Below are 14709 nucleotides of genomic sequence, written 5' to 3'. Positions count from 1 at the left end.
AACCTGATTTAGGGGCTGTTTGGTAGCCTCTGAATGATCATTAAGAGGCTATTTCTTAATGAAACCATTAAGAATATTACCAATGAGAAGGTAGAAGAATGTGACATGTGATGATTTACCATTCAGATGTTACCTCTTAACCATTCAGACTTGAGGTTACCTCTTATTCATTCAGATGATGTTTTGAACCATTAAGAGGTAGCATCTGAATGGTCATTAAGAGACTACCAAACAGCCCGTAAGCACATGTTTGGCTAAGCTTTTCCACCTCAACTTATAACTTATTGACTTTTACAAAAGAGCTAATAAGAAGATTTAGTGTTTGGTAAACTCAAAAGAACTTGTCAAAATGACTTTTCTTATTTTTGAGAAGTCAGGATATTATGCCTTTTTTAGCAGGGAGTAAATTGCCATTTTAGTCCCTGAGTTTTGTCCAAATTTGCCATTTTGATCCAAATAGTTTTTTTTTTTTTTTTGCATCTGAGTCCCTGACTTTTACATTTTGTTGCCATTTTGATCACTTTGCCTAACTCCATCCAAAAACCCAGTTACTCTTTTCAATTTAAACCTTTTCAGTTGCCATTTTGATCTAATTCTTAAAAAAACATAAAAATTCTAAAAAATCCAAATAATTCTAAAAAATCCAAAAAATCCGTTTCGGCGCGAACTGTTTCGAACACGAACCGTTTTGGCGCGAACCGTTTCGAACACGATCCGTTTCGAGCTGAACCGTTTCGACGCGAACCGTTTCGACCCGTACCGTTTCGAAACGGTACGGGTCGAAACACTTCGCGTCGAACGGTTCGGCTCGAAACGGTTCGGGTTCGAAATGGTACGGGTCGAAACGGTTCGTGTCGAAATGGTTCAGCTCGAAACGGTTCGCGTCGAAACGGTACGGTTCGAAACGGTTCGCGTCAAAACGGTTCGGTTCGATACGGTACGGGTCGATACGGTTCGGTTTGAAACGGTTCGCGTCGAAACGGTACGGTTCGATACGGTACGGGTTCGAAACGGTTCGCGTCGAAATGGTTCGGTTCGATACGGTACGGGTCGAAACGGTTCGGTTCGAAACGGTACGGGTCGAAACAGTTCGTGCCGAAACATTTAATGATTTTTGGATTTTTTAGAATTTTTTTGATTTTTTAGAATTTTTATGATTTTTTAGAAATTTTTTATTTTTATATTTTTTTTGAATTTTTTAGAATTTTTATGATTTTTTAGAATTTTTTGGAATTTTTTTGATTTTTTGGAATTGGATCAAAATGGCAACTGAAAACATTTTTTAAGGAAATCCTCAAAATACCCCTGTTACAAACTAGGTTTTTGGATAGAGTTAGTTAAACTCGGTAAAGATATATTGTTATTGAATTGTGATTGTGATTATAATTGCTGAATATACATGAGTATATATAGAATACAATATTACACTCTAATCCCTCTAATATAACATAATATTAAACTATGTCTAATATCCCCCCGCAAGCTAAGGCCGGAGAGCGACTCTTAGCTTGGATCGTAAGAACAAGAATCTTGGAGAGGGAAGAGCCTTGGTAAAAACATCTGCAATCTGATCTTCTGTGGAGATAAACTGCACCGAGAGTTTTTGTTGAGCAACTTGTTCCCGGACAAAATGAAAGTCGACTTCAACGTGCTTTGTACGCGCATGAAAGACGGGATATGCTGACAGGTATGTTGCACCAAGATTGTCACACCATAATGTTGGGGCTGATCGTACTGGAACATGCAGTTCATGCAAGAGAGCCCGTAATCAAGTTAATTCAGCAACCGTGTCTGCAAGGGCTTTATACTCTGATTTTGTAGATGACCTAGAGACAGTCTTTTGTTTACGGGCTGACCAAGACACAAGATTAGACCCAAGATATATAGCATACCCCCCGGTGGATCGACGGTCATCTGGGCACCCAGCCCAATCAGCATCAGAAAAGGCACTCAAGTTGTTGAAAGAAGCATCCGTGTAGGCGTGAAGAACCGGAGGAGACTGCTGTTTAAGTAGAAGACCATGTGTGGCAGTACCCTTCAAGTACCGTAGAATGCGCTTAACAACTGACCATTGATTCTCTGTTGGCGAGTGCATGAATTGACATACCTTATTGACTGCATAGGTAATGTCTGGACGAGAAAGCGTGACATATTGAAGGGCACCCACAACCTGCCTATATTTAACCGGGTTCTCAAATGGGGAGCTGTCACCCAAAGCCAACTTCACACCCGGTGTAATAGGCGAGTCAACCGGGTGAGCATTGGACAAACCGGCACGTTGTAAGAGCTCGTTAATATACTTTTGTTGGGACAATAGTATGTCCTGGCCACTGTAAAGAATCTCAATGCCTAAAAAATAGGAAAGTCTGCCCATGTCCTGGATAGCAAATGACATGCTGAGATTGCGAACCACCTGATCAATGGCCTGTGAATTGTTACCTGTGAGAATAATATCATCTACGTAGACAAGTAGATACAATAACGTGCCCCCCGATGAGTAAACAAAAAGAGAAGAATTTGTCTTGGAGCCCCGAAAACCAAGCCCCTGAAGAGCCATAGACAATTTGTGAAACCAGGCTCTAGGGGCTTGCTTCAAACCATAAAGGGACTTATGTAAAAGACAAACATGATCCGGCTTCAGTGGGTCAACAAAACCTGGTGGTTGCTGTAAATAGACAGTTTCGTTTAAGTCGCCGTGTAGAAACGCATTCTGAACATCAAGTTGCCGTAGTTGCCATTGTTGAGCAACAGCTAAAGAAAGTACGACACGAATAGTGGTAGACTTGACAACCGGGCTAAATGTCTCCTGATAATCAATGCCCGGTTGTTGTCGAAAACCTTTGGCGACTAAATGTGCTTTATGGCGAGTAATAGCCCCTGTTTGGTCTTGTTTGAGTTTGTAGACCCATTTGCAATCAACCACATTAGAACCCGGAACACGCGGTACCAAGGACCACGTACCGTTTCGCAGCAACGCCGAATACTCATCAGCCATGGCGTGACGCCATTTTGGGTCTGTGTTAGCAACAGTAAAGGAGGTAGGTTCAGTGTCGGGATTATGTGTGGTAGAGTGAAAGGAGGCGGCATTGTAAGGCTTGGTAGTTTTGGGGTTTTGGCGAAGATTAGGTGGCCGGGAACGGGGAGGTGGTTGGGTCATAGGGGCTGGAGTGGGCTGCGATGTAGCAGGGGAGTGGGGCAGATCTGAGAGAGGCTGCTGAGTTGTAGTCTGGGGGGCTGCAGCATCCGTAGGAGGGGCTGCATCAGCCGTATGAGAGGATGCAGCAGTCGTAGAAGGGGCTGCAGATTGGTTGAAAGGTTCTGGAGGGGCTGCATCAGCAGATTCTGTGGAATTTGACGTGTTTGGTTTAGGCCGGCGGGCATAGGTGTTGATAAGAGGAGGGTGTGGAGGTGGTGGGGGTGGGTTGGTTGGTGTAGGTGGTGTGGGTGGGTTGAGTGGTGTAGGAGGGGTAGTAGGATAAGACGAGACATACGTGTCAGATTCATGAGAGGGAGGGTGTGGGATGGATTGTTTGTGAAAAGGAAAGTGTTGTTCATGAAAGCGAACATGTCGAGCAATGTAGAGGCGTTCGGTGTTTGGGTCAAAGCAGCGATAGCCATAGTGGGTAGGGCTGTAGCCTAAAAATACACACGGTGTGGACCGAAAATCCATTTTGTGTTTGTTGTATGGACGGAGATAAGGGAAGCATTGAGATCCAAAGACCCGTAAGAAGGAGAAGTCAGGTGGACGACGAAAGAGGTGTTCAAATGGTGAAATTGAGGAATTTGTATGGGAAGGCATACGATTTATTAGGTACACCGCCGTGTCGAAAGCAAAATTCCAAAAACGTAATGGAACGTGGGATTGGGCTAATAAGGTAAGACCCGTTTCGACAACATGACGATGGCGGCGTTCCACGATACCGTTTTGTTCACTGGTATGTGGACAAGAGAGACGATGGGTGATGCCTAAAGTGGTGAGATAGGTAGATAGGTTACGAAATTCTCCACCCCAGTCACTTTGCACTGATTTGAGTTTGGTGTTAAATTGTCTCTCAGCCATAATGATAAACTGTTTGAAAATTTCCAAAACATCAGACTTTCGTTTAAAGGGAAAGATCCACATAAATTTGGAATAATGGTCGACACACAAGAGAAAATAATTGTGACCCTCAAAGGACGTAACGGGAGCAGGTCCCCATACATCACAAAAAATAAGATCCAAAACACTTGAACTTTTAAAAGTAGAAGATAATAAATGTAACTTTGAAGATTTTCCAACAAAACAAGAATCACAAACAGTACTGGAAACATTATTTTGTAAAGGTAAATGATAAGTAGAAAGCATTGACTTCAAAAGTTGTGGATGAGGATGCCCCAATCGTTGATGCCAAGTGGAAGTGGAAGCACGGACAGCAGAGAAGGAAACTTTAGGAACAGGTTGTAACCGCGGAAGCTTGATGGAATACAGACCGCCATTACTTGGACCCGTGAGGAGGATAGTGTGTGTAGACTTGTCCTTCACAGCAAAATGAGTAGCGTGAAATTAAAAATAAACATTATTATCATGGCAAAAACGTTGGACAGAAAGGAGATTTTGTTTAATTTCTGGAACATGAAGTATGTTTTTAAGATTAAAGGTTTTTGTCGGTGAGGAAAAACGAGTGGAACCAATGTGTAAAATGGGAAGTCCCTTACCGTTGCCAACATGAAGGTTGTCACCCCCATAATAGGCTTCTGAGTTATCGAGGCTGGAGAGATTCGGTGCTACGTGGTGGCTCGATCCGGTGTCGTTGAGCCAGTTGGTGAATGCCTGTTGTGAGCTGTAATCAGCAAAGTTGGCAGATGGTTGTTGTCTTGAGCGTATGGTTGAAGGATCACGGTTGGGACATTGAGACGGTATGTGACCGATGCCACACCTGTTACAAGTACCATACACAGTATTTTGATTAGAAGCCCAACTGAATTGATTTCGATTACCTCCTGTGTTGGAACGATTGTTGGAGCTGTTATAATTGCCACGTCCTCCACGGTTGTTTCCTTGTCTATTGTTTGGGTTGCGGTTTGTGTTGCGGGCTGTATAGTTGGCCTGTGGGGAAGGGGAAGAAGGAAATTGTAGTTGTAACCCTAGCTGGGCAGCTAGCTGTTGGACAGCCTTAACTGCATCAGAATGAGGCAGTGAACCGGTCGGGGCAGCAGTGGCCGAAGCAACGGGTTCACGGGCTGCAGTAAAGGCTTGTGTGGGAGGCATAGCGGCTGCTGTTTTCTTTAACATGTAATCATGATCAGCAAACAGAGCATGAAGCTCGTTGAACACCAATTGGCGAGTAAGGGCTGTTGTCTTCAGGCCGTGGTATTCTTCACGAAGACCAGCAATCACTAGCATCACGATATCTTTTTCCTTCATCGGTTCACCAATATTTGCCAGGGCAGTCGCATACTCTTGAGCCCGAGTCAGATAGGCTGAAGAGGATTCATCAGGTTGCATCTCAATCCGCAGCAGTTGAGTCTTCAAAGTGTATTCTCTAGAAGCCGTATGAGGAGCATAGGCACGTTCCAGAGACAGCCAAATGTCACGGGCCAAATATTTGAAGGTCGCAATGCTGTGGGCTGTGCTTGAACGCTTGGGTTACTGGCTAGTCCTAGACTTTATCAGGGGACGGAGTCAGTGTCAATGAAGAGGTGTACGTGCCTAGTCGTGCAAACGACGAACGCACCACTGGTCGAGAGCTGGCGCCGCTCTCCTGATGAGTCCAAGGCAGGACGAAACCAGTGACCCACACAAAGAAGCGGGATGGATTGGCTTGTCCCCGGGGACTTGGGGACGCCACACGGGGGTCGGAAACTAACCCCGTGACAACTTGGTATCAGAGCAGAACGATTCTCGGATACGTTGGAACGTGACTCTTAACCAAATGAGCTTAACATTTAGAGTATGGTTGCGCAATGGTGGTGGGAGAAGACCAAATATGGGTTTGCTTCGGCAAAGGTCTTTGTACTCCGCGAGTATGGGATCGTGAGAGCCGCTCAAGTATAGTTGCAGTGAAGCCCTCCGTGTTATGTTCAAAAATCTACGGTCCAAGCAGCGCCGTAAAAAGGAAGTTTTGTGAAAGCTGCTACAATTATTCAGGTTCCCCGTATTCCTGAAACAAGGTGAATCATCGGCACCTAATCCGATGCGGCGGACGTCAGCGCCACTTAAAACCAAAACTGACGTACTATATTGAACATGCACGACAGAAGATCATTGTTGCTGTGCTTTCGGGTGTCCTACCCTCCCAAAGTGAATCATGCTCAACATAAGGGGATCATGCATTGTCAAGTATGCGAGCTGGTATGGGACGGCGAGCATGCACGAGGACGTGCATGAAATGGTGGTGGGAGAGTGTCACGGGCCAAATATTTGAAGGTCGCAATGCTGTGGGCTGTGCTTGAACGCTTGGGTTACTGGCTAGTCCTAGACTTTATCAGGGGACGGAGTCAGTGTCAATGAAGAGGTGTACGTGCCTAGTCGTGCAAACGACGAACGCACCACTGGTCGAGAGCTGGCGCCGCTCTCCTGATGAGTCCAAGGCAGGACGAAACCAGTGACCCACACAAAGAAGCGGGATGGATTGGCTTGTCCCCGGGGACTTGGGGACGCCACACGGGGGTCGGAAACTAACCCCGTGACACAAAGCTCCCTAGAAGTAGAGCCCTGCACATGCTGAAAAGAGCTTTCAGAGATTGTGGACAGCAGGAGCATGCGAATATGGGCATCATTAGAGACCCAGATTGCATGCTGAGGATTCGGTTCAGGTTGTTGTGGGAGACTATCTTCCTTTTCTTTACCAGAAGAAGATGAAACAGGAATAGTAGGCGTTGGAGATGGAATTGTGCCATCTACATAACCGAAGAGGTTGTTTGTGACCAAAAACGGATGAATCATAGTCTTCCAATGACCATAATTGGTGGGAGATAGGGTAAATCCAAACTTGTGAGAGTTGTGGATAGTCTTTTCTGATTGGGAGAAGGCGACAAGGGTAGTCATGGTGATTGGTTGATCGAGAAAAAAAAGAAGGACAGCAGAGTTGTGGATGACGGCAGAATTAGGGTTTGATCCTCAGCTCTGATACCAAGTTAAACTCGGTAAAGATATATTGTTATTGAATTGTGATTGTGATTATAATTGCTGAATATACATGAGTATATATAGAATACAATATTACACTCTAATCCCTCTAATATAACATAATATTAAACTATGTCTAATAGAGTTAAACAAAATGATCAAAATGGCAACAAAATGTAAAAGTAAGGGACCCAAATGCAAAAAAAAAACTATTTGGATCAAAATGACAAATTTGAACAAAACTCAGGGACTAAAATGGCAATTTACTCTTGAGCAGGCTTATAACTTTTCAAAAACAAAATTACCGGATTACCCCTGTTTTATATTTGCCCTACACATTACGCTGCAATAGCAAGCTTCAACACAGCAGTCGTCTGGTTCAACAGTTCCGTCCGGCTGCAACACCCATCGCATTCTCCACAGCCTCCCTCACCCCTGCCAGTTCCATCTCCCACCAAAGCGACCCTGCAGCTCCGGCTCCCACAACAGATCAGGCACCCACAACAGCTCCGGCGACGCTGCTGATTTCGTTCCTTCCACACACAAGGTCAGACTTGTTTCCGGCTGATGCTGTTTATTTCATTTGTTCTTGGTTGTTTGATTTATGTGAATATGTGATTATGGCATTTACCACACAAGGTCAAATTTGTTTGATTTGATTTGCTTGATTTCTGTGATTATGGCATTTGGTCAGATTTTTTTTGGTCGTGAACCCTTAGTTTTAGCTTACAAATTCTCTGATTTGCATACAATATAGTTCACTTGTAAAAGAATGTCCTTTTTAGTCCTTTAAGTCTTTACACAGTGACAACGACTCTAATCGACTAATCGGTCTTCCCTCTTCAGTTCCCTTTGATTTACTAGTACACTCAATCGTCTTCTCGAATCTCGATCGATCTTCAGAGTTCACTGAAGTAGTGAACAGAACAGTTTTCGTTGTCCCCATCTGTAAGTCAATTTTTTTAAAAAAAATTGACGACTTATTTATCAGAATTTGAGATTTTATGTTTATTGTTATCAACTAGGAATGATAATTTGCACGATGATTATTGTTATAACATGTGTTTTGGGGATTAATTGACAAGAAAATGATGTTACTACATTGGATTTAATTTGTGCATACCAATTGTTCGATGAAATGCCTCTGTTAGTATTTGAGGTGATTTTGGTACTTGTAGTTGTGATCTTCCGTTACTCTTACATGTTGATAAATAATACAACATTTGTTACAGTTAAGCAAATCATAAACAGTACTTATTGTGATAACGAATTTGAACACTTTAAACAAAACATATGAGCTTGTTGTAAGGTGATTTAACCCTTGACAAATAGAGCTAGAGGCATTTACAAGTGTCATTGTGGTAAGGTACAAGAGGAAAAAAAAGTGTTCTGAGATGGATTCTAGGTGTGAGAAACTGCTTGGGTGTGGGAAACTTGTGTAGTGCTTTCTTGTGGTGGGACATGTGATATGAAGCTGCAATGTGGGATTCATCGGTGTGCAGAGAAGTGTCATCGTGGGCCTTGTGTTGAAACATGTACAGCTGTTGTCACAAAGTAGCTTGAGGAAACATGTAAAAAGTGGATCGCTTTTTTCGTGGTTTTCGAATTTTCAGTCCTTAAAGTATGAATATGCTCATTCTGTAGAGGATATGACATGATGCATAATAGGTTCTTTGTTATTTAGAAGCTCATGTCCCATTTTTTTTAAATGATTTGGGATAGCGTATGTCATAAATGATTAAATGGGGGTTTATTCATTAGGCTAAGTATCCTTTGATGAAAGTTGTGAACTTTCTGGTCCATTGCGTAAATGGATAGTCCTGTATAGATTTAGACCAAACAACCCAAATCAATGTTAGAGTATGCAAAAACCATATGTTTTTAAACAATGGTACCAAAAGGTAAGTGTAGATGTAATGTCTCCCCCATCGCTTCACATCCTTCATAAAACCATAGACATACTCTTGGATTCTTTGATATGCAATAATTTAACCACACCAAAATACTGAAATAAAAAAAAACAATAAAATATTTAAAAAAAAGTTGAATTGGCTTTATCACCCACCAAAAAGTCAGAAATCCTTGTATGTTGTTTTCATTTCCATTTACAAATTACATTTGCATTTGCATTTGCATTTGCATTTGCATACGTGAAACAGTGAAAGATGGTTAGTTATACATATGTTGATCTTTGATGCCATTGACATAGAGATCTGCAATCTGCACATATTCAAATGTTTAATTTTGTGCTTAAGTCTTCCATTGAAATATATGTTTTTGGGAAATAGATTTATGATTAAGTTCTCTATAATTTAGTAATGAAGTTTTATATTTTTAGCTAATTCACTTTGTGAACCAACAATGAATTTGCTTGAATCGGTGAAACGTTACCAATCAGAGGACTTATCATCTAGTACAACGTAATTGCTTATTGTATATATCGTTTCTTGGCAGCTTCGAGCAATGGAAGTTATGAACTTTCGATCCCTTATCATTTTCTCTGCCTTTCTACGTGTCTTGTTAATTGTCTATGGAGAATGGCAAGATACGCATATGGAAGTTAGGTACACAGATGTTGATTATCTTGTTTTCTCCGATGCTGCTGCTTTAGTAGTTGATGGAAAATCCCCTTACAAAAGATCCACTTACCGTTACTCTCCTTTGATTGCATTTATACTCACGCCAAATTCGTTTATTCATCGATCATGGGGAAAGTTTCTCTTCTCAGCATCAGGTAAACAATTTATTTCAGAAAAGATGCGTGTTTGACTACAAATTGACCTTACATGTAACAGTTATCGTTTGATGTTGCTCTTAGTATAAGTAAAGGACCGGGATTGGAGTGTATCCTCGTCACTTTGATTAAATTTTCAGTTTGCATTTTGCTGCTTTTTTTATAGTCACAGCATTTCCATTACATAGTGATAACCTATTTTAATGTCGTATGACTCGTATCAACCTATTACTTACATTACTTCCTGTGATCTGTGTCAACATTTCCTGTTTGTACTTTTTTTTTTTTAATCAGGCTATTTGGTAATTCCAGTTGATAGAACTGGTTTAATCTCTTAAAATTTTTGACATCATAAATAGTTTATTGATTTCTATTGGTAGTCAAATATAAAAATAGTTGGTAAGAGAATCTTTGTAGGGTCGTGAACACAACACGGACCTAACACTAAATTCGCGGGTTTGGGTTTAGTCTAAACGGGTTCAAGTCAGTTTCAGATTGAGCCCGCAAAGCCGTTTAGCTAAACGGGTTGGGTTCGGGTTAAACCGGTCAGGTTGGCGGCTCGGTTTTATAAAGCGAGAGGCGCACAAAAGCGACGAGGTCTAAAACTGAGGCGCGAAGCGCAAAGCGCAAAAGCGGCGGGCTTTTCGTACCCGAGGCGCAAGCTAATTATATATATATTTTTATATATTTCCCAAAGGTGTCTAGTATCATTTACCTAAATTTGTGACACAAGTAATCTCTAAAACAGCAACCAATTGTATTGTTTTATTATTACTATTATTATTATTATTATTATTATTATTGTTGTTGTTGTTGTTGTTATTATTATTATTATTATTGTTGTTGTTGTTGTTGTTGTTATTATTATTATTATTATTACTATTATTATAGCTTTTAATTAATAATAATAACATTATTATTATTACAACACATGTGCCAACACAACATACGTATGCAGTTAATGCGGTAAAAGATTGGATATCGGTCAAGGACCAATATTTGAGATGCAGGTTATCGCGCTCGGATATTGGTAATTTTTATTTATTCCCTTGTCTAGTTAAGACGTTTTAATTTTGTTTGCATGTTGGTTAATGTTTTATCAGTAGTGGGTCGGTTAGTGTTTTCAATTCCCTAAGGACCAGGAATGTGGGCAGCACTTGTTTTACTTTCTCTATGTAAACCTTCGAATGATTAATGAAAAGGCAGTGAGTTTATGATTAAAAATTGTTTCTGTGTTTTCTCTCTTTTCGTGGGCAACCAGATTTATCCATTGCTAGCACAAATTGGCTCTTTGTGTTGTGTTCTTTGGAATCTAATCACAAGTTTAGGTTGTGATTTCTGTATCCTAGAGTGCCCTACGGATTGATCGAGTGGTGTATCTGTATCTCGAGTGACCCGTAGCCTATCCGTTTCTTTAGAATTTTAAATATCCTATCCGTTGCCGACCCCGATTCCTATCAATAGTGATAACCTACTACTTACATTGCTTCCTGTGATCTGTGTCAATGTGTCCTGAGTTGTTCCTTTTTAATCCCGTTCTAGTAATTATATTTTTGTTTGATGGGCTATTTGGTAGTTCCAATTGGCAGAACCGGTTAAATTGTAATTTTAGTGTCACCAGTTAGCAAATTATCAGAATTTTTTTTATTCTCTCTGTCTCAAGCTAAATATCATCTTCAAAATGCAGATTTACTTGTAGGGTACTTCATCCGCACTATTCTGAAGCTTCGTGGAGTACCTGAAAATCTAACCATATACTCTGTACTTGTATGGCTTTTTAATCCATTTACCTTCACCATCGGAACGCGAGGCAACTGTGAGCCCATTATTTGCGCCATCATTTTGTGGATTATTATTTGTATCATGCGAGGTACAATCTCTAGTTCCAATAAAAAAATTGCATATTAAATTGTTCATTTGCCAGTTGATTAAATAAATATTATGTTTGGTTTGTAGGTAATCTCTTTCAAGGGGCCGTTTGGTACGGGCTTGTTGTTCATATGAGAATCTACCCTATAATATACGCACTCCCTATTGTCCTAACTCTTGATCCAAACCATTTCCAACGTGGTAAAAAACCCGCCATCGTAGATTGGAATTCAAGACAACATAAATTAAACGAAACTTCAAACCGACTATGGGTTTTCTTTCAAAGCATCTTTACAAGATCAAGAATCTTGTTTGGACTGATATCAGCGACCGTGTTCTTCTTTTGCACCGGAATATTCTTCTATCTATACGAATGGGAGTTCTTGCACGAGGCCTTGTTATACCACTTGACTCGCACAGATCCCAGACATAATTTTTCCATCTACTTTTATCACATTTATCTCAATTATGAACGCGAATTCGCGGTGTTGGAAAAACTTATCTCGTTTCTACCTCAGTTAATAGTGCAGATTGTTCTAGTTTTCCGTTTTGCACAAGATTTCCCCTTTTGTTTCTTTGTTCAGACAGTGGCATTTGTTGCCTTTAACAAGGTTCGTTGTACTACCACCACCTTTTCAATTATTATACGTAAATATTTTCGTGTGATGAAATAAAATATGCCACGTTTTACAGGTGATAACAGCTCAGTACTTTGTGTGGTTTTTTTGTTTGTTGCCGCTAATACTACCATGGAGCAAAATGAAGCTGAAATGGGAAGGTATTTTGTGCGTTTTGGTGTGGATTGGAGCTCAAACTCATTGGTTGTTTTGGGGTTATATGCTTGAATTTAAAGGCAAACAAGTGTTCTTACAACTTTGGGCTGCAAGTTTATTGTTCTTTGCTGCTAATATATATGTGATGATCACAATCATTCGCAGACACACGTATTCTCCGGTTTTTAAGCGTCTAGTCACTTCACGCACAAAGAAAATTACGTGAGTACAACCCGAGATTGCGCTTATGACTTTGACCAATCGCCTCATGGTTTGACCATTTTGGGTCACATGTTTGGGTGGTTTAGGGTTGCACAAAGAAAACTACGTGAGTACTACAAGTGACTCGACATCCTAATGGAATTTGGGTGGTTTAGTTCTTTCCTCAAGCTGATTTCGTTCATATTACATGTACGATAAACCCGGAAATCATTTATTAGTTACCATTTTTTAACGAATATTAGTTGGTTTTTTTGTGTAATTTCACATCAAATTTGGGGTTATGGATCTCGTCAAACAGCACTGTAGACTACAAATCGTGCTGACCCAAGTTTCACGGTCAGATCTACCTCGTTGAAGGATATCGCTAGACCCCATGTCAGTTTGGTATGCAGGTATCGGTTCGAGCTCATGTTAAGTGCTGGATTGCAGTGACTGGGACTTGTGGCTTGATTATAAACCTGTTACCATGCCTTTTAGCATTCTGTGAAAAGACTTAATTTTTAATTATCTTTTAAATACTGTTTGTTTTACTATATCACTTTGCAAATCAGTACAAAGGTAATCAAATATAGCTTTGATAAATAGTAATTTGATGACATGATTCTTGTTTCTTCCTTCATGTGTAAACTTGGATGCCCCTTTTATTTCTTTAGCACCTCTCTTTTAGTTTTTTTTTCTCTTCCAAACATTCTGATTTTAAAAGCTTGTTTTAAAAAATTAAAGGATTAGAAGTCTTGATTACTTTAAATCTTTAATTTCTTTCTTTAGGAGTTATGTAATTTTCTTGTTTGCTGTAAATTTTCTATGCATAGACACCAACATTCAGTGCACCTCTATACATCTACAAGACATGAATGAGCCAAACTATCGACAAGTTAACCTATGAAGCTACCATATGAGTTCAAAGATCAACCAAACGCTAGACAGGAGACAAAGGAGAACAAACATGTTATACACACTTAAAGCCGATGTATAAGATAATGTTTACTTCATATAGGAAAAGAGATTCAAACCGACCCGATAACCATATAACCTGAATCTAGAATGGGTCGGTTATTGGGTTATATTCCCACCACTGAAAACCCGACCCAAAAATTTACAACCATCATGCAGTTCAAGAGTACATAAACCGTAACTTCTAACAAAATTTACGACCACATGTAGTCCATCAATTAGGCATAATTTCCCAGCACCAACAAAAGTAAAGTTTATAAAGTGCAAGAAATTCTTTTCATAAAAACAAATAGCCTCCCTCCCGCAATTACTGCTTTTAGTGTTTGAAATATGAAGTTTTAAAGCTGAACTGTAAAAACATTTGAACGTATGTAACAGAACATCAACAAACAACCTAATTTCAATATCTTACAAGTCTTCAACTCAAAAATCAGATTCATACTGTAGTCTCGTGATGCGCTTTAGGCTTTAGACTTTAGGCCTAACCCATAATAAAATTTAGAGTTAATTATTGTTTTCATCCATGTGGTTTGTCAAAAATCACTATTTTAGTCCATTAGTTTAAAAATCACGATTTCAGTCCCTGTAGTTTCACTTTCGTAACTATTTCAGTCCCTGTGGTTTCACTTTCATAACCATTTCAATCCATTTATTCTGTAAGTACAGGGACTGAAATGGTTACGAGGTGGACTGAAATGGTTACGAAAGTGAAACCATGGGGACTGAAATCGCAAAATTTTTAAACTAATGGACTAAAATAGTGATTTTTGACAAAACAAAGGGACGAAAACAGTAATTAACTCTAAAATTTAAATGGATATTTTAAAACCCATCCTAACTTATTTTCTGACCAATTATGACTTTTTTTAAGGTGCAAAGTGACATGTTTGGGTTTTTGTTGCCAAGCATAGGATTCTTAGACCTTAATCACACCAACCAACCGCATCACGCTTGTGTGAAATTTATAATCCTAACGTGATCATTCACAGCTTGAAATCCAAATTGTGAATTTCCATAATTTCAATTACACCAATAATGTCATATATATC

General features: G+C 40.0%; 1 protein-coding gene across 3 annotated transcripts; it reads left to right on the top strand.

Annotated features, from left to right (window-relative positions):
* Window positions 1–7424: 7424 nt before the first annotated feature.
* Window positions 7425–13315, top strand: LOC110928968 (GPI mannosyltransferase 1). 3 transcript variants are annotated; one of them, XM_022172043.2, is made up of 7 exons: window positions 7425–7655; window positions 7955–8056; window positions 9563–9842; window positions 10801–10872; window positions 11530–11712; window positions 11799–12322; window positions 12405–13315. In XM_022172043.2, the coding sequence occupies exons 3-7, from the start codon at window positions 9572–9574 to the stop codon at window positions 12708–12710; spliced, it is 1356 nt and encodes a 451-aa protein (XP_022027735.1). In that variant the 5' UTR covers window positions 7425–7655; window positions 7955–8056; window positions 9563–9571; the 3' UTR covers window positions 12711–13315. The 3 variants fall into 3 exon arrangements, with proteins under 3 accessions (XP_022027735.1, XP_022027734.1, XP_022027736.1); XM_022172042.2 differs by lacking the exon at window positions 7955–8056 and having other exon boundaries at window positions 12405–13288; XM_022172044.2 differs by lacking the exons at window positions 7955–8056; window positions 10801–10872 and having other exon boundaries at window positions 12405–13288.
* Window positions 13316–14709: the final 1394 nt, after the last annotated feature.

This window comes from Helianthus annuus, chromosome 3 (genome assembly GCF_002127325.2).
Source record: "Helianthus annuus cultivar XRQ/B chromosome 3, HanXRQr2.0-SUNRISE, whole genome shotgun sequence".
NCBI classification, from domain to species: Eukaryota; Viridiplantae; Streptophyta; class Magnoliopsida; order Asterales; family Asteraceae; genus Helianthus; species Helianthus annuus.
The sequence above is the reverse complement of the archived record's forward strand: the minus strand, read 5'-3'. Positions and strand labels throughout refer to the sequence as shown.